Source organism: Antechinus flavipes, chromosome 1 (assembly GCF_016432865.1).
Source record: "Antechinus flavipes isolate AdamAnt ecotype Samford, QLD, Australia chromosome 1, AdamAnt_v2, whole genome shotgun sequence".
In the NCBI taxonomy this organism is placed as follows: Eukaryota; Metazoa; Chordata; class Mammalia; order Dasyuromorphia; family Dasyuridae; genus Antechinus; species Antechinus flavipes.
In genome coordinates, this window is record NC_067398.1 from 545,482,212 (window position 1) to 545,509,802 (window position 27,591).

General features: G+C 33.9%; 1 protein-coding gene across 4 annotated transcripts in view; it reads right to left on the reverse strand.

The window, feature by feature from the left end:
* KDM1B (lysine demethylase 1B) overlaps window positions 1-27,591 on the reverse strand; it is a 51,944-nt gene that overhangs the window by 10,393 nt on the left and 13,960 nt on the right. For 3 of the 4 annotated variants that reach the window (XM_051970631.1, XM_051970629.1, XM_051970630.1), the window contains exons 9-17: window positions 26,519-26,703; window positions 24,248-24,424; window positions 23,644-23,718; window positions 22,659-22,796; window positions 21,040-21,211; window positions 17,891-18,018; window positions 14,874-15,005; window positions 14,487-14,561; window positions 2,860-2,976 (exon numbers count right to left, since the gene is read on the reverse strand). In XM_051970631.1, the coding sequence (XP_051826591.1) occupies window positions 2,860-2,976; window positions 14,487-14,561; window positions 14,874-15,005; window positions 17,891-18,018; window positions 21,040-21,211; window positions 22,659-22,796; window positions 23,644-23,718; window positions 24,248-24,424; window positions 26,519-26,703 (1,199 nt within the window). Of the gene's footprint in view, window positions 1-2,859; window positions 2,977-11,678; window positions 12,390-14,486; window positions 14,562-14,873; window positions 15,006-17,890; window positions 18,019-21,039; window positions 21,212-22,658; window positions 22,797-23,643; window positions 23,719-24,247; window positions 24,425-26,518; window positions 26,704-27,591 lie in introns of those variants that run through there. The other variant, XM_051970632.1, reaches the window with a different exon arrangement.

A 27,591-nucleotide genomic window follows, 5' to 3' on the forward strand; every position in this document is an offset into this window, starting at 1 on the left:
ATATATATTTTATATTTATAAACCTTAAAGGACTATCTAATGTGAGTCACCTATTATTGGTGGTAGGAATTAGACCTATGATTTCGTTATTAGAGGGAAGCCTAAGGTGAGAAAACCATCAATACAAACTTACTGTCTCAGAGAAATGTCTAGAGCACCAAAAGATTTAAATGGCTTACTCAGGCTCACAGTTAAGTGCCACTGGAAAAAACTTGAGCATAGGTATTTCAAATTGAGATCTCTATTCTTGCTACCTCACTTATTAACGGATAGGAATTGTTATTTATTGGCTCAATAGCCATAGACATCTTGGCTAACTCTCTTGTTTTATGGGTATTCTTGGACAATTCTGATGATTATTACTTGTATGACCACAGGCAATTCAACTTAACACTTTCTTCTAATTTTTTTTCATATCACCCAGTCCAGCCTCTATCTTGGATCATTCCCATCATTCACTGCCTTTACTCCTACAAACATATTGAGTCAAAGTGGAGGAAATCACATAACCATTCTCACTAAATCCATTACAAATTTACATAGTACAACCTCAAGTGGGCCCTTACAACTGCTATGCAATCCCAGCTCCTCCTCTATCAATTCATCATCCTATTCTCCACAGAAACTTTTTTTTTAAATCCCTCCTCAAACTTCCCATGATTTTTTCCTCCACTACTCTTTCAGCCAAGAAGCTTATATTTTACAGAAAAAATTGAGGCTTTTCACCAGGAGCTTCATTTCTCCTTTGTTCCCCATCACCTATCACTCAAATGCCTTCTGCTATTCTAACCTCCCTCACTCTGATTTCACATGATAAAGTAGTCTTACTCCTTACCAAGGCTAGTCCCTCTACTTGTTCAGTCAAATGATTTCATTTCATCCCATCTCCCCTCCAACAAAATTCCCCTGCTCACTACCCTCCAGGTGTCATCCCCACTCTAGCACCTATTTTCAATCCCTCCCTCTCTATTAGCTCATTCCCGATTGCCTACAAATATGCCCATGTCTTACCCATCCTGAAAACTCTCAACCGATCTTTCCAACCCTATTAACAACTACCATCCTGTATCCCTTCTGCTTTTTATAGCTAAGCTCCTCAAAAAGGCTTTCTGCAATAGGTGCTTCCACTTTCTCTCCTCTTGTTCTCTAAACCTGTTACAATTTGATTACTGTTCTCCGAATTTCCTTAGGGTTCTGTCCTGTGACCTCTGCTTACTTTACTTGTGATCTCACAACCCCTATGGATTTAATTACCATCTCTCTGCTAATGATTCTAAAACCTACTTATTCTCCCTGAGCCTCTGCTAACTTCCAATCTTACATTTCCAACTGTCTTTCAGACTGTATGTCCAGTACATCTTAAACCAAACAAGTCCAATATAGAACTCATCCCCGAACGTTCTCTGCTTCCCACCTTCCCTATTACTATAGAGGGTAACACTAATTTCCCTGTCCCTCAAGTTCACAATCTGGGAGTCATTCTCATCTCCTCCCTCCATCCCCATGAAATCTGCTGCCAAGGCTTGTCAGATTCACCTTTGCAACACCTTCCAAATATATCCCTTTCTCTTCTCCGCCACTGTCAGCACTCTGATGCAATGCTTCAATCACCTTATGACTAACTATTGCAAGAGCCTGCTGGTAGATTTTCTCTGCCCACTATAGTGATTTTCCTAAAGCACAAATCTGACCATGTCACTCTCCTACTCAAGTCCAATGGCTCCCTATTGCCTTTAGGATCGTATACAAAATTCTCTGTTTGGCATTCAAAGCTCTGCATAACCTACTACTGACTTTTCCAGTTTTCTTATGCCCTAAGAGCACACGCTCTTCAACTGAGTCTCCTTAGACTACTGACTATTCCATAAACAAAATACTACATCTCTTGGCTCTAGGGATTTTCTCTGCCAATCACCCATTTCCATAAAGGCTCTTCTTCTACTCCACCTACTGGATGCCATGGCTTCCTTTAAGTCCCAACTAAAATCTTGTCACCTTCTAGAACCTTTCCCAACCCCTCTTAATTCTACCTCCCCTCTATTAATTATTTCATATTTATCTTATTAGCAGTTTTCTTTATATATATTTATTTGCATGCTGTTTCCCCCATTAGACTTAGGAATCTAATGTAAGCTCTTTGAAGGCAAGGACCATGTTTTACCTTTTTTTGTAACTCTAGCACTTAACATAAGTTAATATAAAGCTTGCCAAATAATTAACCTTTTTGGGCTTCAGCTTCCTCATATATAAAATGAGACAGCTATTTTACTAGAAGGCTCTGAGCTTTAGATACATGATCTCCTAATCAATTATTATAATCATTTGGCAAAGTTTATTTTGCAGTCTGATTTGGATTCAATTATATATCCATCTCCTTCCAATTTTAACTTGGGAGTGATTATTGTAAGAAGTAAATAAAAGGCTCTTTTTAACTCATGCTTCTAAATTTTAAAACTTTTGAAAAAGTTACTGCCACATTAAAATACAGATTTGCTAAATGCCTACATGTAAGATCGTCCTGTTTGCATCATGGAAAAACTTATTTTGCTCACGACACAAAGTGGACTCCCCCAGAGACCTGACTCCCAACAGGTGCCAATACCTTGTACTCTGAACTGTGTTCATACTGGTCTAAAGTCCAATGTCTCTTTGAGAAACCATTCCAGTAGGTATCTTCTTACCCAACCATTAACTCTTTTATGATCCACAGTGAATTCCCTGAGCTCCCAGCCCTGCCAGGAATGCATCCATGAAGAATAATGACAAGTATATAATGATCTAGAATACACGGGAACATCTCATAAACCAACAAACAGTGACCCTTTAATTCCAAAAGTGGACCAAAGTAATCAAAATTACCTTTTCAATGATTCCTGCTCCTAAACTATTGATGGCTTTTGTTTTCCTCTCAGGCAATGGTGGGTTAAACTGAATAGCACCTTTCTGGAGCAAGGACAAAGGTACAGTGACTAAGACCTGTGGAAAACAAAACAATGAATACATAAATGGCCAAAGGCTATGAACAAACAGTTTGCTAAGGAAGAAATGCAAGCTATCAAGAGCCTTAAGGAAAAAAATATTTTGTATCACTAAAAATTAGAGAAATGCAAATTAATGCTGCTCTGATGATCTGAATTCAATTATATTAGCAATATGATGAAAAAGGAAATAATAAATGCTGGCAGAGAAACAAGTATATTGATTATTATAGCACTGTGTAAAGCAATTTGAAACTTGTTCACTAAAATTACTAAATTCTGTATAACAACTGTTCTATCAGTACCACTATTATACTCCCAACAGATCAAAGAAAGAGGAAAAGAACCCATATGGACAAATATATTTAGGGAACCTCTTTTTGGGGGGAAACTAAGGAAGTGCCCCTCAATTGAGGAATGAATGAACAAATTATGACATATAAATATAATAGAATAACATGCCATAAGGAATAATGGAAGGGATGGTTTCAGAAAAATCTGGGAAAGCTTAGATGAACTGAATATATATATTAAAACAAACAACTGAAAACCTTAAGAACTCTGATCAATAAAATGACCATCTATCATTCAGGAGCTCTTAAACATGACAAATGAACAAGACATGGATACTAACTTCATTATTACTACAAAACAGCACATACATGTGGAAACTCCAAGGAGTCCATGATATGGACCAAATTTTGGATATTTATGGGATATGGCAAAAAGGGGATAATGGGAAGATTGAGAGGGCAATGCCCTCCCATGTTGAGGAGGGAAAGAGCAGTAGAGGAGAATGAATGAAAGAAAGCAGGAGGGCTTGGGAATGTCAGACCATGGAGGAAAGATGTTCAGCTAGATAAGTGTCCCCAAGCATATTTTATCAGTTTGAATAGACTGGCTAGAGCCAGTAGCTAATTCAGCTTCAAGTGCTATGAAAGTTTAATTGAGTTCAGTTGCAAAAGATCACTGTTATGCTAGTTTAGAGGTTTTCATCTCTAGAAAATAAGGCAAGTCAAGAAAATAAGTTTAGGAGTCCCTCTATACTATTCACCTCTTGACATAAATGGATTGAGAACACAGAATAAAACATATATTTGCATATATGTGCATGTATAGATATATATGAATACATAGATACACACATATATTTGGATTTGAATAATATGGTAATTTGTTTTGCTTGCCTATGCATATTCAGGAGCATACATGGTCCTAAATCATACATGGTCATTTTATTGATCAAAGTTCTTAAGATTTTCAAAGTATTTGTTTTTCTGGGATATTCCCCCAGTGGTGAAAAGTGGGATGAGTGGGAAAGAAAATTGATTTTTGCTTATTGAAAAAAAAATTTAATGAAAAAAAAATTAATGCATACACATTTGGCAGATGAATGACATATGTGCTCTAAGAAGTTTATAAGTGAATTTGTAACACTTTTATGGTTTTAGAATCAGAAGAGAGAAAATTTTTAAAAAGCTTATACATAGTATAATGGTACTTCTTAACACACTAGCATACTATTTCTTCCACTGAAATGTATGATTAAATAAAATCAATAGGTAAAATGAATTGATTCAAATATAAGCCCCCAATCTGACTCATATAAAACTTGTTGACTACTGGAAGATTCTGGGAAGATGGCAGAGTAGGTAAATATCAAGCTCTCTTTACTTCCCCCACAAATAGAACAGATTTGCATCTCAGAGTCAAACATGGACTGGTGAAAAACCAAGAAGTCTTGGAGCAGAACAAGGTTTCTCCTGATATAACTGGACAAGATCTGAAGAAAAATCATTAACCTATCTGAAGTGCAAACTCCTCCAGGCTAGCTCCCCAGAAACATCAAGTGGGGATCCCTTGGACTAGCTAGGTGTGGCTGGAGCCTCAGCAGGAATCAGACACTTTCATCTCCTAGATTGTTTGTTGAATTGGGGGTTGAATCCAGGAGGACAAAGTGAATCTCAGATGATGAAATTGCGGCAAAATGCAATCCTTAGTGAAAGGGAGCCAGTACCTGGTGAGTGCAGATGCAGCAGGGCAGGGTGGTACGGCTCGCTGTAGGCACTTGCAAGAAGGTAAAGCTCTTGGTTTGGGGTTCCTGGTCAGAGTGGAGAGCTGAAGGGAAGCTTGAGGCACATCATCTACCCCATAATTAGAGGTACCTCTTATTTTTAAAAAATGAACTGACAAAGAAGAAAGAACCCCACCACTGAAACACATTATGGGAATAGGGAAGACTGGGATTCTTCTTCAGAGGAAGAAACTTTGATTAAAAAAAAAAGTTTCTACCCCAAAGAGTAACATGAAATATATTTCCTTGCTCAAAGAGAATTTATTGAAAAACTCAAAAAATTCAAAAATCACATGAGACATTGAGGAAAAACTAAAGAAAAAATTTAAAACCACCCAAGAAAAGCAAGATTATGAAAAAAAGTTAACTAATTAGAAAAGGAGTCTCAAAGATGAGAATAATTCTTTAAAAATTAGAATTGGGCAAAGAGAAGCCAGTGAAGCTATGAGAGACCAAGAAATAACAAATCAGATCATAAAGAATGAAGAAAATAAAACAGAATGTGAAATATCTTATAAGAAAATAAATAGATATGGAGAACAGATCAAGAAGAGAAAATGTATGAATAATTTCACTGCCAGAAAGTTGTGACCAAAAAGATAATCTAGACACAATAATGCAGGAAAATAATCCTAGAAAATCCTTCACAATATATCCTAGATACAATATATGTGTGCTATCTCTAATTTTCAAAGAGAAAATGCATATCCAATGAACTTGCAGATTTTCAAGACTTTCTATCAACCAAACCTGAACTTAACAGAAAAGTTAACATATAAGAGCCAATATCAAAGAGCAATTTTAAAGAACTCAACATGGACAAACTTTTAAAATGGCAAATTGTTTACAGTTTTTTTTTTAAACATGGGAAATGTATACTTTATCTTTAAGATTTACATCAACAATAGGGTAAGCTCAAAAGAAAGATTGGCAGAGTGAAGGTAAAAATAGTAATCATGTTATACAAACGAGGAGCAGAAGAAGAATAGACACAGAGGCATTAGAGGGGGGAGGAGCATTCATAGTTCTGAAAACCTACTTGTATCGGGAATGGATTCAATAGAGAACACTATATATATAAATATATATATATATACCTTTAAAAGTATAGCGCCCTCCAAAATAAGAAGGGAGAGAGGGGTAGATGGGGAAGCAAAGGTTGAGGGAAGAAGACAAGGAAGGGATCCCTGGGTAGGGGGAGGTTAAGTAATAGTGAGCCAAGTTATGGAGCAGAATTTAGTTAAAATCAGCATTTGTATAACTGGGGTGTGTATTGTATGTGTGTGAGTGTGTGTATGCTTGTTTATATCTACATATATATATGTACATAAATATATCTTTTTTTAACTGTAGCTTGCTTGGGGCTGGAGGATGAAAGGGAAATGTGTATATTTCTATGTATGTGTTTTTATATACATATATATATATGTATATATATATATACACACACATATATAAATATAATATCCTTTCCTAATTATACCCTGCTTAGGGGTTAGGGGAGTCGAAAGGGGGGGAAAAGAATAAAGTAAATAAGACGTGCATCAGAGAACAAAAGAACAATATAAGGAAGAAAAGGACATTCATGAATATAATTTCTTCTACTATATTTATGAATATAATTTCTTCTACTAATTCTTAAACTGGTGTTTGTTGTAATATATTTTGAATACTCCTTGATGTTCTGTTGGGCACTTGACAATATTCTCTTTTGTTTTGTTTCATTTTGTTTTGTACAGCTTTTCTGTTTTTCTTTTTGCTTATTCTGTTTCTCCAAATAAAATAAATTGGGAAAAAAACTTGACTATTATTTAAAACTATTACTGTTTTTCCAAGTTTGTGTGCATGAATACATGTGTGTATGCAATATAATATACATGAGTGTATGTGTGTATATATGTGCATTGAGGTGCTCTATATTCAGGGTCAATTAAATATTTACTGAATTCTTACTATTACCCAGCTGATGTGATACAAAATAAAAACAATGATAGCAGCATTCCTTCCAAGAGCTTATAGTTACTAATACAAGAAACAATTGAAGAATAAAGAAATAATAAACTGCATTTTAATGGTTGTTTAAAATAAGAACTCTAAGAAGAAAAATCAATGTGAGTTGGAGTATCTAGAGCAGGCTTTATGGAATAAGTAGGGTTTGAGTTGGACCCTAAAAAATAGACACTGTTTAGACAACTAGGCCCATAGGAAGAGTATCCCAGGTGGCAGAATATCATGAAAAAAAATCTTTCAGACTGGCAAGTCACAGGAACAATTTTGACAGAAATGGAAAGTATACATTGGAGAATACTCTGAGGCATGTTAAAGAGTTATTCCTAGAAATGAGTATAGCATTAGTATTTACGTAGACCCTAACAATGTTTAAATATGTGTTTGAAAATTTCCAAACATAGTTAAAATTCAGATACTTCCAAAATCAAAATAAAATTTAATACTTTTAAAAGCCAAGGAGGGAAAAGTACAAACTATCCCATAATGAAAAAGTGCTAAAAAGCCTGATATCTTGATTCTGGCCATATTTTCTTGATAGCAGAAAAGTCTTCCGAATCAATAAGCATGGATATAACTACTGGTTGAAGATATGACTTTAGTGTATCAAATATGAGCTGAAAATTGCAATTTGCCTTTAATTATTTTCCTGGACTGACAATGGGAAAGGCTTTATTCTATAAATTGTGGCTTATATTAGCTCCATAAAAACCAAAAAGTTGCTTTATAATGAAAGCCAGATATGCAGCCAGGGTGTGGTTTCTGAGGCTGTAGCCCTCCTTTAGGGAAGTAATATGGCACAGCAGACAGAACAATCAATGTGAATCAATCAGCTGGATTTGGATCTCAGATCTATTATATGTGACCTTGGGCAAATCAGTGTTCTCATCTTCAAAATAAAAGAATTATAGTAGATGATCTTTAAGGCCTCTTCCTGTTCTAAATCTATGATTCTAAGTTACATAATTTGTGTTAAAAAAAAAAAAAAAGGAAAATATATAAATAAAGTAAACATGAATTTGACTCATATAGTATATGTGGTATGGGAAGAACAGCAATAGATACTAAAAAGATGTACTCGAGGGGGGAAAAAGCATATCTAAAAGAAAAATCATGATGAGTACCATTTAGGTAAAGATCAGCAGGGTCAAAATCAAAAAGGACATTGTTGCTGAAATATAATACAAACTGCCTGGAAAAAGGAAATGGATGAAGAGTTATAGAAACACATCTCAAGTCTGGCATGGAGATATATAGTGGAGAACAAGGTGGCACAGTGAGTAAGAGTGTCAGGCCTGGCATCAAGAAGCTCCAAGTTCAAATCCAGCCTTAGATACTTACTAGCTATGTGATCCTGAGCAAGTCCCTAACTTTTATTTACCTTAGTTTCCTCAACTGTAATAGAGGAATAATAACAGAGCAAACACCTCCCCAGCTTGTTGCAAAGGAAATATTTCTAAAGTGTTTTACAAAACTTAAAGTGCTATATAAATGCCAGATACTTAATGAAATTAAATAAATTTAACTTAATTAAATTTAATAAATCAATCTACTGGAATTCTGTCATAAGCACAGGAGCTAATAATTTCTCAGCTTGCCTTAACTATTAAAGGTAAATGTAGAAAAAAATTGCTTTTTGGACTCAGAGGACCTGGGTTTGAACTGACAACTACCTATTACCTGTGAAAAATTAAGCAAATTACTTTACTTCTTTGGGTTTCATTATTTATAAAATTAAGATGCATGAATTAAACCAGTATTTCTAAAAGCAGGATGTACAAGATTGGGGCAGGGGATAAAAAGGAAATATTTAATTTTTTTCTAAAAAATAAGCCTTAGTAATATTTAATAACTGAATTGATACTGGTGCCCTCAAATTCCATATTAAGTGTAATATGTCATATATGATATACAAGACATCTTGAAGGAAGGTTAATAATTCTACAACTCAAGTTGACAGGGGCACCCTCATAAGTTCATTCAATTTCAATTCTCTGTGATACATTGCTGTTTTTATTTACCTAATTAGGTATGTTTATAGATTATGTTTCCTGGTTTTAGCTAAACTAAATGAACAAGTAACTTAAAAAGAATCCTGAGAAAAAACCTCAGATTCACAATAATATTATCTGGTACATGGCTTAAAACAGAAGACAAGGGAACAATAATATCAAAGCTTCTATTAAAAATTCCTTGCCAATCATATTATAAAATTAAAAACAATAATACTTTAATCAGATACAAGAAGAAGTGAATCAATACATATTTATTAAGCTCCTGCTAAATGCCAGGCACTGTACTAAGCATTGGAAATACAAAAAAAAAAAAAAAAAAAAAAAAAAAGGCAACCAATAATCCCTGTCCTCAAGGAGCTTACAACTAACAGAAAGCAGAAGAAAAATAAATGGTTCTTAAGATTATTTGAAATATAATTTATGTTTACTATAGTCAACTGTAAATCTCATCCTAAGCATGTGATAAGTTTCTGGATATTAGCTAGTGATAGTATAAAGCTATCAAAATGAATAAGGCATTCAAAAAATAAGCTTCTGTTGTTGAAAATGATGTAACACCCATAATAATTCTCATTGTACATTTTTAAAACTTGGAAATAACTTTTTTCACCTTTTTAAAAATTTTCCATATAGTTTCAGTGGGTTTTGAGCCCAAACATCAAAAATATAAGAATGCATTTGATATGGTGGTACATGCCTATAAATCTCTGCTACTGAGAAAAACCTTGACAGAAAAAATGCTTGAATTTGAGAGTTCTGAGCTTCAGCAGGATAAAAATTAATTTTGAAACTGCATTAATTCCAGCACCAAACTAGTGAACTCCAAATGGGTGTAGGAAAAGGTGAACTGGCAAAAGTTAGAAATGAAGTAGGAAGCTTCTATTCAATCAGCCTTTAAGGTCTGTGAGTTGCTGAACTTCTGGACTAAAAGAAGTGGGGAAAAACCAATCTCAAAAAAAAAAAAGTATGTGTGTGTATAAATGTTATATCTTTTGATCAGTTTAAATAATAACTGACTGACACCAAAGAAGATAGAAATCCACTAACTGTACTTTAACAAAAACTTTTCCATAAGTTGTAAATGAGGTTAAAAAGTGATCACTATGATTTGGCAAGTACAATCAATGGTATACTTGTTTCAATTCAATCTATGTCTCTTTGTGAAACCAAGTATCAAAAAAAAAAAAAAAAAAAAAAAAGGACTTTAGAACTAGATGTTTAACTCATCATATCATCCATGCTTTAAATCAAGATTTTTTCAAAATTTTGTAATTATATTCAGTCATATTGCTCTCCCATTACTAATTTTAACGAAAGCAAAAAAAGGTTTCATATCATTAACAAAATAAAAATTTATTTAAAAATATTTTCTGCATGTCATCTTTTAGTTTCTATTCTGTGTATGTTTATACACACACACACACACACACACACATATATATTAGAGTAGAACATGTGTACAATTAACAAGCATACAGAATTGGAGTATGAATTTTTTAAACTGATGAGTTTGTGATTTTTAAAAAAAGTATGAACGCTATTAGATTACACGATCATTAAATCTGAGCCTATTCTCCTTGGACATTTAAATGATGAGAGTCTTGAGAAATGACTACTTTATCTTAATTTGATGTGCACCCTAGATTTTGAAGAATAGATTTCAAAGGGTTGAGTGAGAATATAAGAATCCATGGGCAAGTAAGGAGATGAGAAACTCTTGAAAATGAGACAGAAAAAGAAACAGTTACAATGAAGAAGAAAAGAGGGAGCTATTCAGTATCAGTAAACAAGTATTTATTAAATATGTTAACATGTACCAAGACACTATGCTATAGAGCTGGGATATAAAGAAAGTTCAAAACAAAGTCCCTGCCCACAAAGAGCTCACATTCTAATAAGGGAAACATGAAAACTAGGTACAGTCTTAGAAGAAAGGCACTGGAGCATGGAAGGGAGAAGAGAGGAGAGAGGGTGGGAGGCAAGGGGGAAGGGTATGTGGTTAGGGGAGGGGGATGAGTTCCAGTAAGCTTAAAGAAGTCAAAGATGAACATGAGGAAGGAATACATTCCATTTTAACTACAGAAGGCAATCAAAGGAAAGAAAGTATCATATTTGAAAAATAGCAACTAGGGTTTAGCAGAATCATAAGAGTACAAGGAAGTAAAGTGTAAAACAGGAAATAGAGAAAAGAGCCAGGTTGTAACGAGTCCTCAATGTCAAATGTTTGATGGGGGAGGAAGGAAAAGGGGAGGGAAAGAGGGAGAGACCCATGGAAAAGATAACAATACTCATAATCATGGGAAATAAAGGAGAAAAAAAATGTGGCATGAGCCTACCAAAAAATGTTAGTAGTTCTGAAAATCAGAATGAACTGAAAAGCAAAGAATAACCAAAAAAAAAAAAAAAATTGCCCCTCCACCCCCCCAAAAAAACTTTAAAACTATGATGCAGTAGAAATTAAAAGACAAGACAGGACAAGTACTTGTAGTATATAAGATGATGATAACGGATAATGGAAAGAGGACTCATTAACAACTTATGTCTGTTTCTGTAATAAAAATAATAACTAGCATATATATATATGTGTGTGTGTGTGTATATATATATCACTTTTAGGTTTACAAAGCACTTTACAAATGTGTTATCTCATTTTATTCTCATGAGAATTCTGGAAGGTAGATACTGTTATTGACCACATTTTAAAGATGAGGAAACTAAGGCAAGCAAAAATTGAGTGACTTGCATAGGTGAGTACCCTCTAGGCTGGAGACAAAACAAACAACAAAAATGATTAATATGTTATTGATAAATAGGAATTTAGTAAAAATGCATGATATGTAAGGAGAAATAATGTTGCCTAGGGGATAGAGAGCTGGCCTTTGAGCCAAAAGATCTAGGTTCAAGGCCAGACTTGATCTATACTGATTAGATGACCCTGCACAAATCACTTAAACTCTCAGTACCACCAGAAGACTTCTTTAACACTATAAACTTTGAGAAAGTACAAATCTAAAATAGTCAACCAATCAAATGACATTTATTTATTAAGTACTTACTACATTCCAGTCCTTGTGCAAGGCACTACAGATATAAAAACAAAAATGAAATAGTCCCTGCCCTCAAGGAGCTTACATTCTATAAGGGAAGAAAAGCAATTACATATATAGGTATGTACAAAACAAATATAAAATATTTGGAGGGGGGGAATTGCTGAGGGGGGAAAGCAGAGAAAATCTCATATAGAAGATGGTCCCTGAGGGGCAGCAAGGTGGCATAGTGGATAGAGCACCAAAAGGATCTTGGAGGGCTGGAACACTAAGCCAAGTAAAATAAGATTAAAATTAATAGGCTTAAAGATAGAGCTAGGGAGAAATCTGTCTGAAAAATACCCAGAGATTTTAGCTGTGAACTCAGCTTTAAAAAACAAACATACACAAAAAAAACCATATCTGATCTAAGGTTTTTATTTTTAAAAAGTACAGAATTCAGGATTAGGGAGGTCATGGTGTCCTACTTCACTTGCTCCTGATTAGACCACATGTATAAAACTGAGGCCCATTCCAAGGACCAGACAATAAAGAATCTGAAGATCGAGCCATAAGAGAACTGAATGAAGGCAGTGAAGATATTTAGTCTAAAGAAATAATTTGGAGGTAGCAGGTAAAAGCAAAGAGATGGGTGAAATGATTACTATCTTCATATATTGGGAAGGCTGTCATGACTTATTCTGTTTGATTTTAAGAGATTGGAGGATATAAAAGGAAATTACGGAGAAGCAAATTTAGGATCAATGTAAAGGAAAAGTTTCTAATAATCAGAGCTCTACAAAAGTAAAATGAGCTGCTTTATGAGATAATGCTACCCCTCAAGGGAGAGACATCTTCAGACAAGGGTGGATAAATGTTGGATATTAGGTATGGAATGGGACTAACTGGTCTCTGAGACATTATCCAATTTAAAAGGACAAACATTTACTGTGTAAGAGACACTGTCCTAGGAATGGGAGACAAAAAGTTAAAAAAAAAAAAAAGTTCCTGTCCTCAAGGATCAGGGAGAAATAAAGATGGGGCTGTAACTTAGATCAAATACTTGTAAACTGCTGTGTATATATATGATAATTCTAGAAGGAAGGAGAGAAAAATAACAACTGGGGAGATCAGAGGAAAATTCCAACAAGGCATTAGATCTAACCCCAGAGGAAAATAAGAGGTTTCTAAGAGGCTGAGTTTGAGCAGGAAGTACATTCCAGGAGTATAAGGAAAAGCACCAAGAGAGGAGTTTCCATGATAATGTGCAAGTTGAATTTCTCTTGAATAAGTGAGGACTTTACCATGCTTCTGGGGGATCATTCTTTTCTTTGTTGATTTTCTGAGAGGCAATTGAGGTTAAGTGACTTGCCCAGGGTTACACAGCTAGTTAAGTGTTAAGTATCCGAGGGTATATTTAAACTCAGGTCATCCTGACTCCAGGGTCTGTGCTCTATCCACCACACCATCTAGCAGCCCATGGCTGATCATTCTTAACATGAATTTAACTATGACACCAAATGCTGGAAACTGTGCAAGGAACTGGAATAAATCTGCATTGCATTAAGCCTAAGATAGATTCCAGAATTGGTTTTCTAGACTAAATTCCTGATAGCAGCTTGTGATCTTTTTGATGCTTTCATCAAAATGTGCAATGTAGCCCTCCCCCCTCAAAATTCCTGAAGACTCCAGTTATCTGGAAGGTAAAACAAAAGCCATTAAAAATAACTCCCATGTAAACTAATAGCTTTAAGGACTAAGCATAGATCCAGCCACTTTGGAAAGCGATTTGTAATTCTGAAGGAAAAAGACATACAAAAACATTCACAGTAGTACCATGTGTCACAGCAAAAAGTTAGAAATGAATTGGAAGCCCAACAAGTGGAAAAGAGGTGAAGAAACTATAGCATATGAATAAAATCGAATGAGTAGTACTGTGCCATAATGAACGATGAATATGAAAAGCTTAAAGAGATACATGAAGACTCATACAAAGTAACGCACAATTAAGAAGACAAACGGAGAACAATAACATAATGATCACAGCTACACAAATGAAGACAACTTTAAATCTAAGGTCTAGACCTCTGATTCTATTAACATGAGTAATTTCATCATTTTTCCAGGTGGAAATATTGGTATTAATTTATTAAAATTATAACTCATAGCCCTTCCTTTTACTAAATAACAAATTATTCATGTGTAAAGTTGCAGAAACTATTCATCATAATCATTCTCATATTATTTTAACTTGTTTTTAGAATTCAATTATAAGCTTATTGGGGTTTATATATACTATCACCAAAAAAAGCATCCAAAAAATTGTACCACTGAAAAAAACTCTGTACTAGTCAAGAAAAAGAAAATTAAATGATGCAGTAGTTACCTTTTGTGCTGCCCAAACTGTCCCATCTATGGTAGTGACTTGGACATCATCCCCAGAATAGTCAATGGTCCGAACCTATTCAAAAGAAACAATTATGCAAATATGAATCACTGGGCCCTGAGATATGCAAGGGTTTAAAAAATAAATCCCAATTACTTTAGAGTAGCTGCAGCTACCTAATTAGAAAGGATAATAATACTAGCCACAGCCTAACAGAACATAACAAAATACATCCATGGAAAAACGTGACAAAACAAGAGCTCAATCCACATGCCGGGACAGTGAAAACAATCAAATTCTCTTATTATTGCCTCCAGATCACCTAAATTCCACCTGCTGTGAAGACAAATCAAATTCAACCCAAAGACTACTCTTGCTAATACTCACTGGAAATTTAAGTCGAATATCCAGTCCTTCAGCCAGCTTCTCAATTATTACAGAATACCCTGGAGTCAGAAGTGTGTGATCACCAGCAAACTGAGCAAAGAACTCATTGTGGTCCCATGAACGAGCAGATACCTGTAAAATATAGATAAGGCAATCAACACATGACTATGTGAGTCAATGTAGCCATAGCTGGCTGAAAGGAATTCATGATGGGGGAAAAACATGCAATGCAACACAGAGCTCTAAAGATACTATGTAGATTAACAAAAAAAGGATACAGGATAGGTTACAAGTCCAGAAAGATTTTTGTATTCTTGATAATATTCTGAGAACTCAGTGTTGTTTTTGTTTTTATTTTATTTGTAAGGTCATAGGTCACATAAGCATAAGCTAAGATACATAATGAAAAATATAATCAAGTCATGAAACACATATACTTTATCTGTGCACTTAAAAGATCAGTTCATATTTGCTCTGGGTCATTTCAGAGTTTGATCTCAGACTTATAGAACTTGTTCCCAGATAATTTAGAATTTTAAAAGCTAATCCAAATCTAGTGAGACTCAAATACAAGATGTATATAGTCTTTGGTTCAACTTCACATTCATCTTTGAAAAAGTCAAAACAAGTATGAAATTACAAGGTCAAATTATCTCAATCACAATGTTAGAGTGGACAGAAGAGGAGAAAATAAAACTCATAAAGTAGATGGAACTCATGATTAGGGTAAGAATTAGAATAGATAACATCTTAGGTCTGTTCCAAGGACTTTGATTTTATAAAAGTAACAGGAGTACTTAATGGAACTTATAATCAAGATATAGATTTTGAGCAATAATGTTCTACAAGTTGATAATTTTAGCACTGAACTCTAGGTCACAGTAATAAGTGCAACTAAAATATAGTATTTAGAAAACACTTTGCGAAAGAATTTTAGACTACGTTTTAAGGATCAGCCCAACAATGATGAATGATTTCTTTTAAAAAGAAAATTAAAAAACAGAATGGCACAACAACATTCAAATATTTTAGTTCTTTTGGAAGGTGTCAATAGCCTTGCATATGGTTAACTCATACAGAGTAGACAGAAAAGGTAAATTTGCAAGCTATGTTACAGAAGAGATTAATATATTATTATAAGATTATAGTTTGGTATAATAGAAAGAACACTGCTGGCCTTGGAGTCTGGATATCTGTATTCTAATTCCAGCTCTGAAATTCAATAGTTATATGATGGAGAATATCACTTACTTTTTCAGCTATAAAATGGGAATCATAATAAATCCATACTGTCTATAATCAAAGGATTATGAGGCAGAAAGGAACTGTAAATCTTAAAGTGCTACTGAAATACTTATCTCTGTAACATGTTCTATAAGTGAGTACATTCAATAATATACAATTTTTTATATGCATATATATATATATGTATGCATGTATACACACACACACAGAGTCTCTGTGTTTATACACACATCCATATATGCATATGTAGTGGACAAATGGCCAATCTTAGATTCATGAAGATCTAGATTCAAGTCCGGGCTATAACACACATTTCCCCAAGTGACCATGGGCAAAACACTTAACCTTTCAAAGAAAGAAAACTCTATAACTAGATTAGCAAAAAGTTGTCAATGAGTATTGGTAAGGAGATTCTGAATACAGTGTCTTTCATACAAATGAAATAACATACCATGGTTAAAAGATACAGGCATATTAAACATATGGTTATATGGATAACTATACATACATACACACACACACACAAATACACACACACACACACACACACACACACAGGAACCTTAATTAATGTCCTAAAACAAGTGAACTATAAGAAATTGTATTTGTAATTATACATGTTATATTTATACTTGTACTAAAAATTAGAACCATTTGCTCTTTAAATTCATGCTCTTAACTATTATAATCACTATGGGATCTTAATAAGAGATTTTTTAATGGCTTTATGTTATGTAGGTACAAATCATAACTCATCTACACCATCTCATCCTGTGGCTTGAAATTCATAAATACATAAAAACTGGGTTATCTTATATTTAAATTTCCTTACAAAGTCTCAAATCCAAGCTAACAAATTATTCTACCTCACAACAGAACCATAAACAGATCTCCATGAAGATATTTGCTAGTAGTTATTTTCTATTTGATCTTGGAACAGCTAGATGGCACCATGGAGACTGTCAGGCTCAGAATAAGTTTCATCTGGTCTCAAACTTTATAAGCTGTGTGACTTGTCTAGAGAAGCACTTAACCTTTTTGCCTCAGTTTCTCAAGTGTAAAATGAACTGGAGAAGAAAATGGCAAACCACTCCAGTACCTTTACCCACCCCCTAAAAAAAAATCCAATTGGATCACAAAGATATGACTAAAAATAACTAAACAATAAAAATTTGATCTTAAGTTCATGTTGATTTGGTTTTATAAAAAGAAAGAACAAATTGTGGGGAGTGGGGGAGTAATAAGGGTAAGTCTTAGGCCTTTGATTTTATTGATGTGGAAAGCCTCAAATGAGTAAACTACTCTTACCAAAGCAGTTTAGCAGTCATCCTGCAACTAGTAGTTTTAAGAAGTTGCCTGTGTCTGGGGGAGGTAAGGGAGATGAAAGGGGAAAAAAGAATAAAATAAACAGTGCTCAGCAGAGAATAACCTACAGGGAAACAAAGAAAAGATGAACACTCACGAATATAATTTCTTCTAGTATGTTTCTTGAAATGGAAATTTATTGTTATATATTTTGAATCCTCGCCATGTTCTGCTGGGCACATGATAATGTTTTTGCTTCATTTTGCTTTTCTTTTCTGACTTTTCTTTTTGTATTCTGTTTTTTTCTTACTTTATATTTCGTTCAATAAAAAAAATGTCAAGCAAGTTAAGTTATTGTTATAGGAAAGACTTGAACCCATATGTTCCTGACTCAGAGGCTTTCTATTCACCATTCCATGCTGCCTCTGAATATGACTAACTCCTACTTTTTACAACCCCAAGTCTACCTGATTTAGGTTGCTGCCACATGCATATTCCAAGTTGCTAAGATGGAACTGAAGCACTTGCTCTTCTAGTTCATTAAACTGGATGCCAGATTCCTGAATAAAGGCCTTGTAGATTTCCTGGATCTTTTCTGTAAAAAGAGATAGCAAAGCAAAAGAACTTTAAGTTTTATTATCCAATTCCTCAGGTGCCTGTCCTGACTGAACTGAGGAACATTTAACTTTACAAAAAAGGAAAAACAAAGTGTTCTTTAGAAACAAGTTTTTATTTCCTGGGAAGGTAAAGATAACCTTTTAGATTATTTTTATTATTTCATTAAATATTTTCTAATTATATGTAAATTTTAACCTTTTTTAAATTTTGAGCTCCAAATTCTCTCCATTATTCTCTCCTTGAGAAGACAAATTTAATTATACATGTGAGGTTACACCAAACATATTTCCATATTAGCCTTAGAGCAAAAGAAAACACAAATAAAACTTTAAAAATAAATAAAGAAGGGAAAAAAGTATCCTTCAATCTACATTATGAGTCCATCAATTCTCTCTATATATTTTTCATTATGAGACTTTTATAACTGTTGTGGATCACTGTACTGATTAGAGTGGCTAAGTCTTTCATAGTAGAGCATCTTTACAATATTGCTGTATAATGTTCTCCTGATTCTGCTCATTTTTGCATCAATTCATATAAGTCTTCTCAGGGACACTGTCCCTCTCCTCAATTGTTACAGCCTAATAGTATTCCATCACAATCATATATCACAAATTGTTCAGTCATTCCCCAATTGATAGGCATCCCCTTAATTTCCAATTCTTTGCCACCACAAAAAGAGCTGTTACTAATATATTTGTACGTGTTTTCTTTTTTTTTTTTCTTTGCTCTCTTTGGGATGGAGAACTATATTGATTTTAATGGGTTAAAGGGCACACACAATTTCATAACACTTTGGACCTATTTCCAAACTGTTCTCCAGAATGGTTGGAGCAATTCACAACTTCATCAATAGTATTTGAATGTACCTAATTTTCTTCATTCCCTCCAGCACTTATCTTCCTTTTCTATCATATTAGCCAACTTCTAGGTATCTTAAAGTTCAGGAATAGATAATTCATTTCAAAAAGTATTTCTATATCAAATAGTGTGCTGTACAATCACTACTGGTTCTGTATACCAAAGAGATCATAAAAGAGGGGAAAAGATCCACATGTTCAAAACTGTTTGTAGCAGCTCTTTTAGTGGTGGCAAGGAATTAAAAATTAAGTGGACATCCATAAATTGGAGAATGGTTAAATAAGCTGTAATATATGGATGTAATGGAATACTATTCTTCTTTTTCCTTTTTATTTTTAATTATAGCTTTTTATTTTCAAAATGCATACAAAGATAGTTTTCAACATTCACCTATGCAAAACATTGCATTCTAAATTTTTCTCCCTCCCTTTCCTTCACCCCTTCCCTTAGACAGTATATGTTAAACATGTGTAATTCTTCTATATACATTTCTACATTTATCATGCTGCACAAGAAAAATCAGATCAAAAAGGGAAAAAATGAGAAAGAAAGAAAAAGCAAGCAAACAACAACAAGAAGTGAAGAAAACTATGTTATGATCCATATTCAGTCCTCACAGTCCTCCTTCTGGATGCAGATGGCTCTCTCCACCACTATTCTATTGAAACTGGACTGAATCACTTAACTATTGAAAAGAGCCATGTCCATCAGAGCTGATCATCACATAATCTTGTTATTGCTGTGTTCAGAGTTCTCTTGGTTCTCCTTACTTCACATAGTATCAGTTCATGTAAGTCTCTCCAGGCTTTTCTGAAATCATCCTGCTGATCAGTTCTTATAGAACAATAATATTCCATTACATTCATATATCATAACTTATTCAGCCACTCCCCTACAGATGGGCATCCACTCACATTTCCAGTTTCTTGCTACTACAAAAAGGGCTGCTACAAACATTTTTGCACATGTAGGTCCTTTCCCCTTTTTTATGATCTCTTTAGGATACAGATCCAATAGAGATACTCTGGATCAATGGGTTGAAATACAATTTTTCTATAAGAAATGATGAGCAGGCTGATTTCAGAAAAGCCTAGAGAGATTTACATGAACTGATGCTGAGTGAAGTGAACAGAATCAGAACACCATACACAGTGAACAGTAAGATTGAGGCAATACAGTGATCCAAGACAATTCCAATAGACTTGAAACACCATCTGCATCCAGAGAAAGAACTATGGAGACTGAACATGGATGGAAGAAAACTATTTTCACTTTTTTTTTTTCATGCTTGTTTTTTGGTTTTGTAATTTTTTTTCACCACATGACTAATATGGAAATGTCTAAAATGATATACACATATAACCTATATGAGATTGTCTACTATCTTGGAGAAGGTGGGAGATAAGAGAAGGAGGGGTATAAACTGAAACTCAAAATCTTATAAAAATGAATGCTGAAAACTATTTTTACATGTAATTGGGAATAATATACTTTTAAGTGGAAAAAAATCCCAGAACAGATAATGTGCTGTACTAGATATTCAAAGACAAAAATTGAAATCGTCTGTGCCCTCAAGTTTACATTCCATTCAGAAAAACAACATCTGTACAAAAAGTAAATATGAATTATATGGTTATTTATAAAGACTAGCTGGTTACCACACATAAAAGTTTCAAACTCTTAAATAAATAAAATATGTTAATATATAATACTTGTTTGTTGTCATTCCTTTTCAAAGAGTATAAATAAAATGACATCATCATATTAGAATCAAATTGCAGTATGACCAACTGTGGCTGATCAGACCAATATGAGCTCAAAATGCTCTGGCACAGGTAGGACAAAAATAATCCATTTAAATATTTGGGGTACTTTCTCTAATTTTGTATATTTTGTATTTCCTTTAGGCTAATTCAATTCTGCTTTGCTCATAGAGCACAGCACCTTCTTTGATGAGTCCTGTACCAGTGTTTCCATGTCATACAATTGATTCTAAAATTAAGAGAGAGCTTGACAATGTCTTTATATCACTTTTTCTGACCACCTTGTGAGCATTTGTCCTGCATTATATCAATCAAGAAAAAGACTTAAGTCTCAAGAAATAAGTATTGAGAAGATCTTTCTCTCTCTCTCATACCTCCTAAAGGAACATCTTGTAACTGAGTTTTGTCTTTCCTCCACTCAGAAACAACATCCAAAATGGCATTAAAGTGAAAGTCCATGCGCTTATCAATAGTGGGGTCAGTGATTCTTCCACTTTCCTGGATCAAGTCGCATCTTTCTCCAAGTCTGTGCATTTGGATACCAAGCTTCAAAACAATGAGAATGAAAAACAAACATTTTTCTTGGGGAAAAAATTATCTTCTTAAATCATCAGAAAACAAACAAAAAAATCCTAACATCCCAACACACTTAGAGCTGATGAGTCTCTGTTAAGACTTTTTAAAATTTATTCTTTTATAAAACTAAAACCCATAAATATTGTATTCTCAAAACAAATAACAGCTAAAACGTTATTTACTGAGAGGACACAAAAAAGGGTCAAAAGTATTTTAAAGTCACATTCAAAGATCTCATATAATTACCCAAAGATCTCTGGTGAGATGAATTTGAGTGTCATAAGTACATGTCTCTTGTGCTTCACCTACAGTCACAACTGGTATAACCTTCACTTAGGATTACTTTCAAACATCAAGGCATGACACACCAATCAGAAAAGAAATGGGAAAACTTCCTATCACTGTTGAGAGCATATAGAATATCCAGGTGCTTTTGAACTGTTGTATGATTTTATGATGAACAGCTTTCATCCTGATATTATCTCAACATGAAAAGAAATAGTCAAAAATTGCCAGATTGAGGAAAATATTTAAAGAAATAAAATATAGTTGTATAATGAAAAGAGTATAGACTAGGAACCATAAGAACTGGTCTTAGTTTTGGTTTTACCACTAATTGGTTAACTAAGGGCAAGTCATTTGATTCCTAAAGCTCTCAGTTTCTTTTTCTATAAAATAAAGAAGTTGAACCAGATAGTATCATTAAGTTCAAGCAGTCTACAATTCTATTTAAAAAAATTTTTTAATTAACAGTACAGCATCACACTTCCTATGGTTCTTTAATAACTCACATGTCACGCTTTAGGATTTACAAATTGTTTTAAGTACACAATACCATTTGATACCTAAAACAAGTATTATTATTATTACTGCTTTCAGTTCACAGATAAAGAAGTTGAGAGAATGACTTGCTGAAGAAATGTCTAAGATGGGGCACAAATAAAGATCTTCCTGGCTCCAAGTCCAATACTCTGGTTACTATACCATGCTGTTTAATCAATATTTATTGGTGCTAAGTCAATTTTCTCTTACTACCTTTACATTTCTCTCCTTCCCATTTTCCTTCTGACCTCTTGTTTTCTCACCTTCTCTCACTCTTCCTTCTCATTATATATATAAACACACAAAAATTAACAAACTAATAAATATTTAACAAGATATTATTCTTTATAGCTTTTTTTTTAATGAGATAGCCTTCAAAGATATTAAAAACCTTGAAAAACAAAAAGTTCTTTTAGGTTCATATATTCAAGACAGTATTGCAAATACTCTTTTTTTAAATACGAGGAAGGGAAAAAATAAATTATTTCAATAGTCAAAGTCTATTTCTATATAACAGGGGGAAAAAGCCATACACATAAGATTCATGAAACTACTATTCTTTCCCTTATAGTACAGCTCTCTTAGAGAAACCCACTTGCTCACACATTAGGGCTATAGGGTTGTTTATACAGCCATTGACAATCTGAGCTCCTCTTCCGACTGTGACTCCTTTAAAGGATTTGTCATCCCAGACTCGACCACCAATCCTGTCTTTGGCTTCTAGGATGATCACCTGCATAGACACACAATTCCAGTGGCAAAAATGAAAATGTATCACTGTTGCTGCAGCCTATCACTCTCCCTGTGTCCCTCAGTCCATCCATCCCCATTTTAGCCTTCCTCTTTGATCACAACTGAAAAGGAAAAAAAAAATAAAAGTTCAGTAATGATGCTTATCATTCAGCATTTTATGATATTTGTCATAAAAGACTTGAAACCAAAAGTGGTCTCTCAGAGTTAAAAAAAAAAAAAAACTTCTTTCTAGCCCTCAGCAAATAAAAAAGAACAAGTAATCCAATTACTCATTTTTCCAGTTTTTCTCTTATGATATCCCTTTCATTTTGATTCATTTGATTTACATTATGTAGGCATAATGTAAAGACTGACAAGAAGACAGCTTTAAGATGATGGTATTTGGTTTTATTTTTTAAGCACTAGGAGGAATTAAACAGGTGAAAGGAAAAGAGGAAATTGCAAGTATAGGCAAGAGCAAAAGAAAAAGGCAGAAGGGTCAATTGAAACCAAATGTTTCCTGATTCTAAGCCCAGTGCTCTATTTATATTTATTTATATTTATATTTATATTGGTGCTCTAACCAATATAAAATAATGCTTCTACAGAGAAGTCTAAAAGTCTTTCTTCAAAATTATGATAATTTTTATTTCTCACAAACCTTACTTTGATAATTACATTCACCTTAAATATTGCATCTTTACTGGCACTAAGCAGATGTCAATATTGTGAATATTTACATTCTCCATACAGAAAAGAACACTTTTCTAATGTCTTCATAAAAAGCAGTCAAAAGATTACTTTATCCTCCAGATATTTCTAGTATCATTATTGTAAGAGTTCCTTACCTTAATTCCAAAATTGTGCAATTGTCTAGCAGCTGCTAATCCTGATGGACCAGCCCCAACAATGATAACTGATTTCTTTTAAAAAAAAGAAAAAGAAAAAAAATCTAAAAAGTTACATAATTACAAACTGAAAATATTTACTTTTACATAGTTCATTCACCTCTATCTTCTGTAATCACAAATCTATTTTTCTTTTGCAAATTGTATCTTAAACTTTTCCATTAACCACTCCCTCTCCTACTCTCCCACTTATGATTTGGGGAAATGATGCATGCCATTTCCTTCTCTGAAGGGATTACTCATTCTATGCTGTTCTTTGTAAAGGATATACCTAACCTTTCTCCAGGATTCATGTAACTCACCAATCTTACTATTAGAAGTAATACATTAATAATAGTTATCATTATTTGCATATTACAATAACAAACTTAAAGAGTATTTTAAGGTTTTCAAAGATCTTTATAAAGATTTTCTCACTGGATCCTCCAAATAACCCTGTAAGGCAGTTGTTGCAGTCATTATCCTCATTTTACAGATGAAGAAATATCTTTAGAGCAGTTAAATGACTGTTAGCAGTGGCAGTATCATTGTTATAATCACCTACATTGTGATAGTCTTTTGGGAGAAGATGACGGTCAGGACTGACAGACAAAACCCCAGTATTGATCAGACCTTTTCTTGTCATAAAATAAAGTATTCTTTCCGCTTCCTGAACACATCTAATGCGCACAAGGCCTCGGACAATAATGTGATGAGTGCATTTCTGAGGAGTAAGTGCTTCCTGTGTTTTGGAATAAAATAAAACTGTTAAAGCAATTAAATATTTCATTTAATACCCATTAGTTATCAGCCAGCAAGAATAAAAAAGATTACTTATATAGTGGAGAAACATAGGAGTTTATATTTTAACATGGATTTATATTTTATCACCAAAAAATTCCTGAATCCTCATAATTCTCTTCCTCCAAAAAAAAAGGTCACTGTAAGTAGGATAGAATCTAAAAGCATATATGTCCCTGATTCCCTAAACTAGTCTTTTTAAAAAGTCATCACACATTGGCTGCCTATCTATAAAAGAAACATTTAAACGTGCCCATGTGACTAAGAAAACAAAAGCTATTTGTGGAGTATGGGATATGCTCTTAGTGAAGGATTAGTCAGAACTAACTACTAATAAGAATCCAAAGGCATTTTTCAAAAGCAAAACATGACCATCTAATTGGCCACTGTCATCCTTTTTTCTACTTCATTATTTTGATAGATAATATGGTCCCTCAAAATTCTAGAGATAAATGAGAGGCAGAATGGCATAGTGGATTACGGTAAGTAACCTGGAAATAAAGACCCTACAGATTCAATTTCTAACTGTAGCATCTATTAATTATGTGACCCTCAGTGCCTCCAGACAACATCTTCCAACATTCTCTGTTTTCTCTCTTTTTTCATTCATTATTATTCCTCCTCCCAAATCCCTCTGATGCAGACCATGAGCAAGTACAAGAGAAAAACCAGAAGCATATTAACTACTTGGAAAGATGTGGCAAAATGGGCTTGGGACTGGTGATGGAAGAAAGGTTGAAAGTATAGTCACTTGAAAAGTGTGTTGAGCAAATTTTAAAAAACATTTAAAGTCTTCAGTGTGTTTAGATATTCATTAATATCACAGAAAAAATCTATTATGTGCTATTAAGCAGGTACCATAGAATCTCCTTATTCAAAACATATAGCCAGTCTGAAAATCTCAGAACACTTTCAAGAGATTTTTCTTTCTTAATAAAATGAGAGGAAAACATCAACGAATGAGTGTATTGAATCTAAATGTCCCAAAGGAAGGTGGGAAAAACCAAGGAGGTATTTTAATAAAAGGTCAAATCATGTTTAAAGATATTCATGTTAGAACAGAAAATGGGGGGTAGGAGGGGGGAAGAATACAACTGAGCATGCACACTTCCATTATATGTGTGTGTGTGTGTGTGTATGTGTGTATGTTTATACACACATACGTATATAAACATGCAAGAACATTAACAATGAATGTACGATAAACTTTAATGATTATTAGTTCTTTTTCTATAAATTAGATAAATTCATAGGTAGTTAATTCTGATAACCCACATACTAGATTAAGAACTATAAATAATTCTATGTTTAAAGAGCCTAAGTTAGTGTACATTCAGTGTAACAACCATAATTTAACTTTATTATTCTGCTCATTTCTGAAGAACAGTCAAAAGACATTCCAACAGGATCACTGGAGTGCTTATTTACACAAAAGTTCATTTAGGAGGAGAAAAGTCTGACAAAATCAATAATTTTATAAGTTTCTATTCCTTCCAATTTAGTTTCACAGCCTCCTTATGAGATTTTATCAGTTTTATAGATCAACAAACTGATGTCCAAAAGATCACATTACTTGTCCAAGATCAAATCATTACGCAGAGATATGATTAGATCTTGGTCTCCCATCTCCCTTTCTTGTGCCCTTGTCACTGTATAATGCTGGCCCGGGGCTACCTGAAAAAAGGGGATCATGTGTCCTATTTCCACTGTAATTTACAAAGTAGGATGCTACACCTTGTACATGTGTCCCTTACTGAATGATCAGTCAAGTTTTCTTCTTACAGAATCCAAAGGTCCAGGTAGAAATAGCATCAACTTTCCTGAGACACACACACACACACACACACACACACACGCATATATGTATACATAAGCATACATCTAACACACATATGTAACTATGTATGCTTGTATATATACATGTACATTCATCCATCCATGAATGTATGTGTATATGTGTGTATATATATATATATACTTATATTCACGTGTGTGTATACTAACTGTACTGTACAATAATGCCAATCTTGCTTACTTTGCAATTCGTATACCACAGAGCAAGAATAAGGTTTCTCAAAGCCAAATACATGGTGGGGTCACGTGAGTATTCTGGGAACTCATAGAGCTCATCTAGTTCCATCACATCTGGTCTCACACAGAGAGCTTTTCCACATTCATTGGGCTGGTAGAAAGGCTGGAAGTACTGGTTCATCCCGGGAACTAAGAGAAGAGAAACTCAGAGTGAATCTCACACCTCATTAACAATAGGTGGTTTCAATTAAAGAGCATCATTAATTAATTATTTATTAAAAAATCTACTACTTGATACTTAGTTATTAAGCATCTACTATGTGTCAGGTACTATAGTAATTACTGCAGATGCAAAAATAAAAGCAAAAACAATCCTAACTCTAAAGAAACTTACATTCTATCAGAGGAGACAACATGTATATAAAACAGTTACAAGGTTATCAGATGAGAAAGGGCAGTACTAGCAGCTGAGGGAATCAGGAAAGAAAAAAAATCAGAAAAAAAATATAGAAGGTGTCACTCAAATTGAGTCTCCCTCTCAATTCAAATTAACAAATTTTAAATACTTCTATAAAAAGGACTTCAAGATGCTCACTTTCTACTGTCTACTTCATGCCTCAGCTGAGGACCATATTAGAATGTAATTCATTCCAGTCTTCACATTTTACAATCAAAGAAACCAATGTTGGGCTGAGTCTGGAAGGAAAATAGGAATTCTAAAGTAGGAGGGAAGCAGTATATTATAGGAATGGGGGAATAGTGACAGAAAACAGAAAGCTGTGGATGACAAACAGTACACTGACTGGACCATGCTAAAAATGAAGGGTCTGGTTAGGCATATAATTCTGATTACCTGCGTGCTCCAACTCGGCCTTGAAACCCTCTCATGCATTAAACACATAAAGGGAGGAAGCTTATTTCTAAATTTTATTTTATTTTAAAGGTGCTGGGGATTTTTGTTTTTATATTATAGTTATTTTTCCTTAAGCCCTATATCCAATGAACTATGAAATTTATCTAACAAAAACTAACATTTAAGCAAAACTAAAAGGCCAGCTGACTGAGTCTAACAGTATA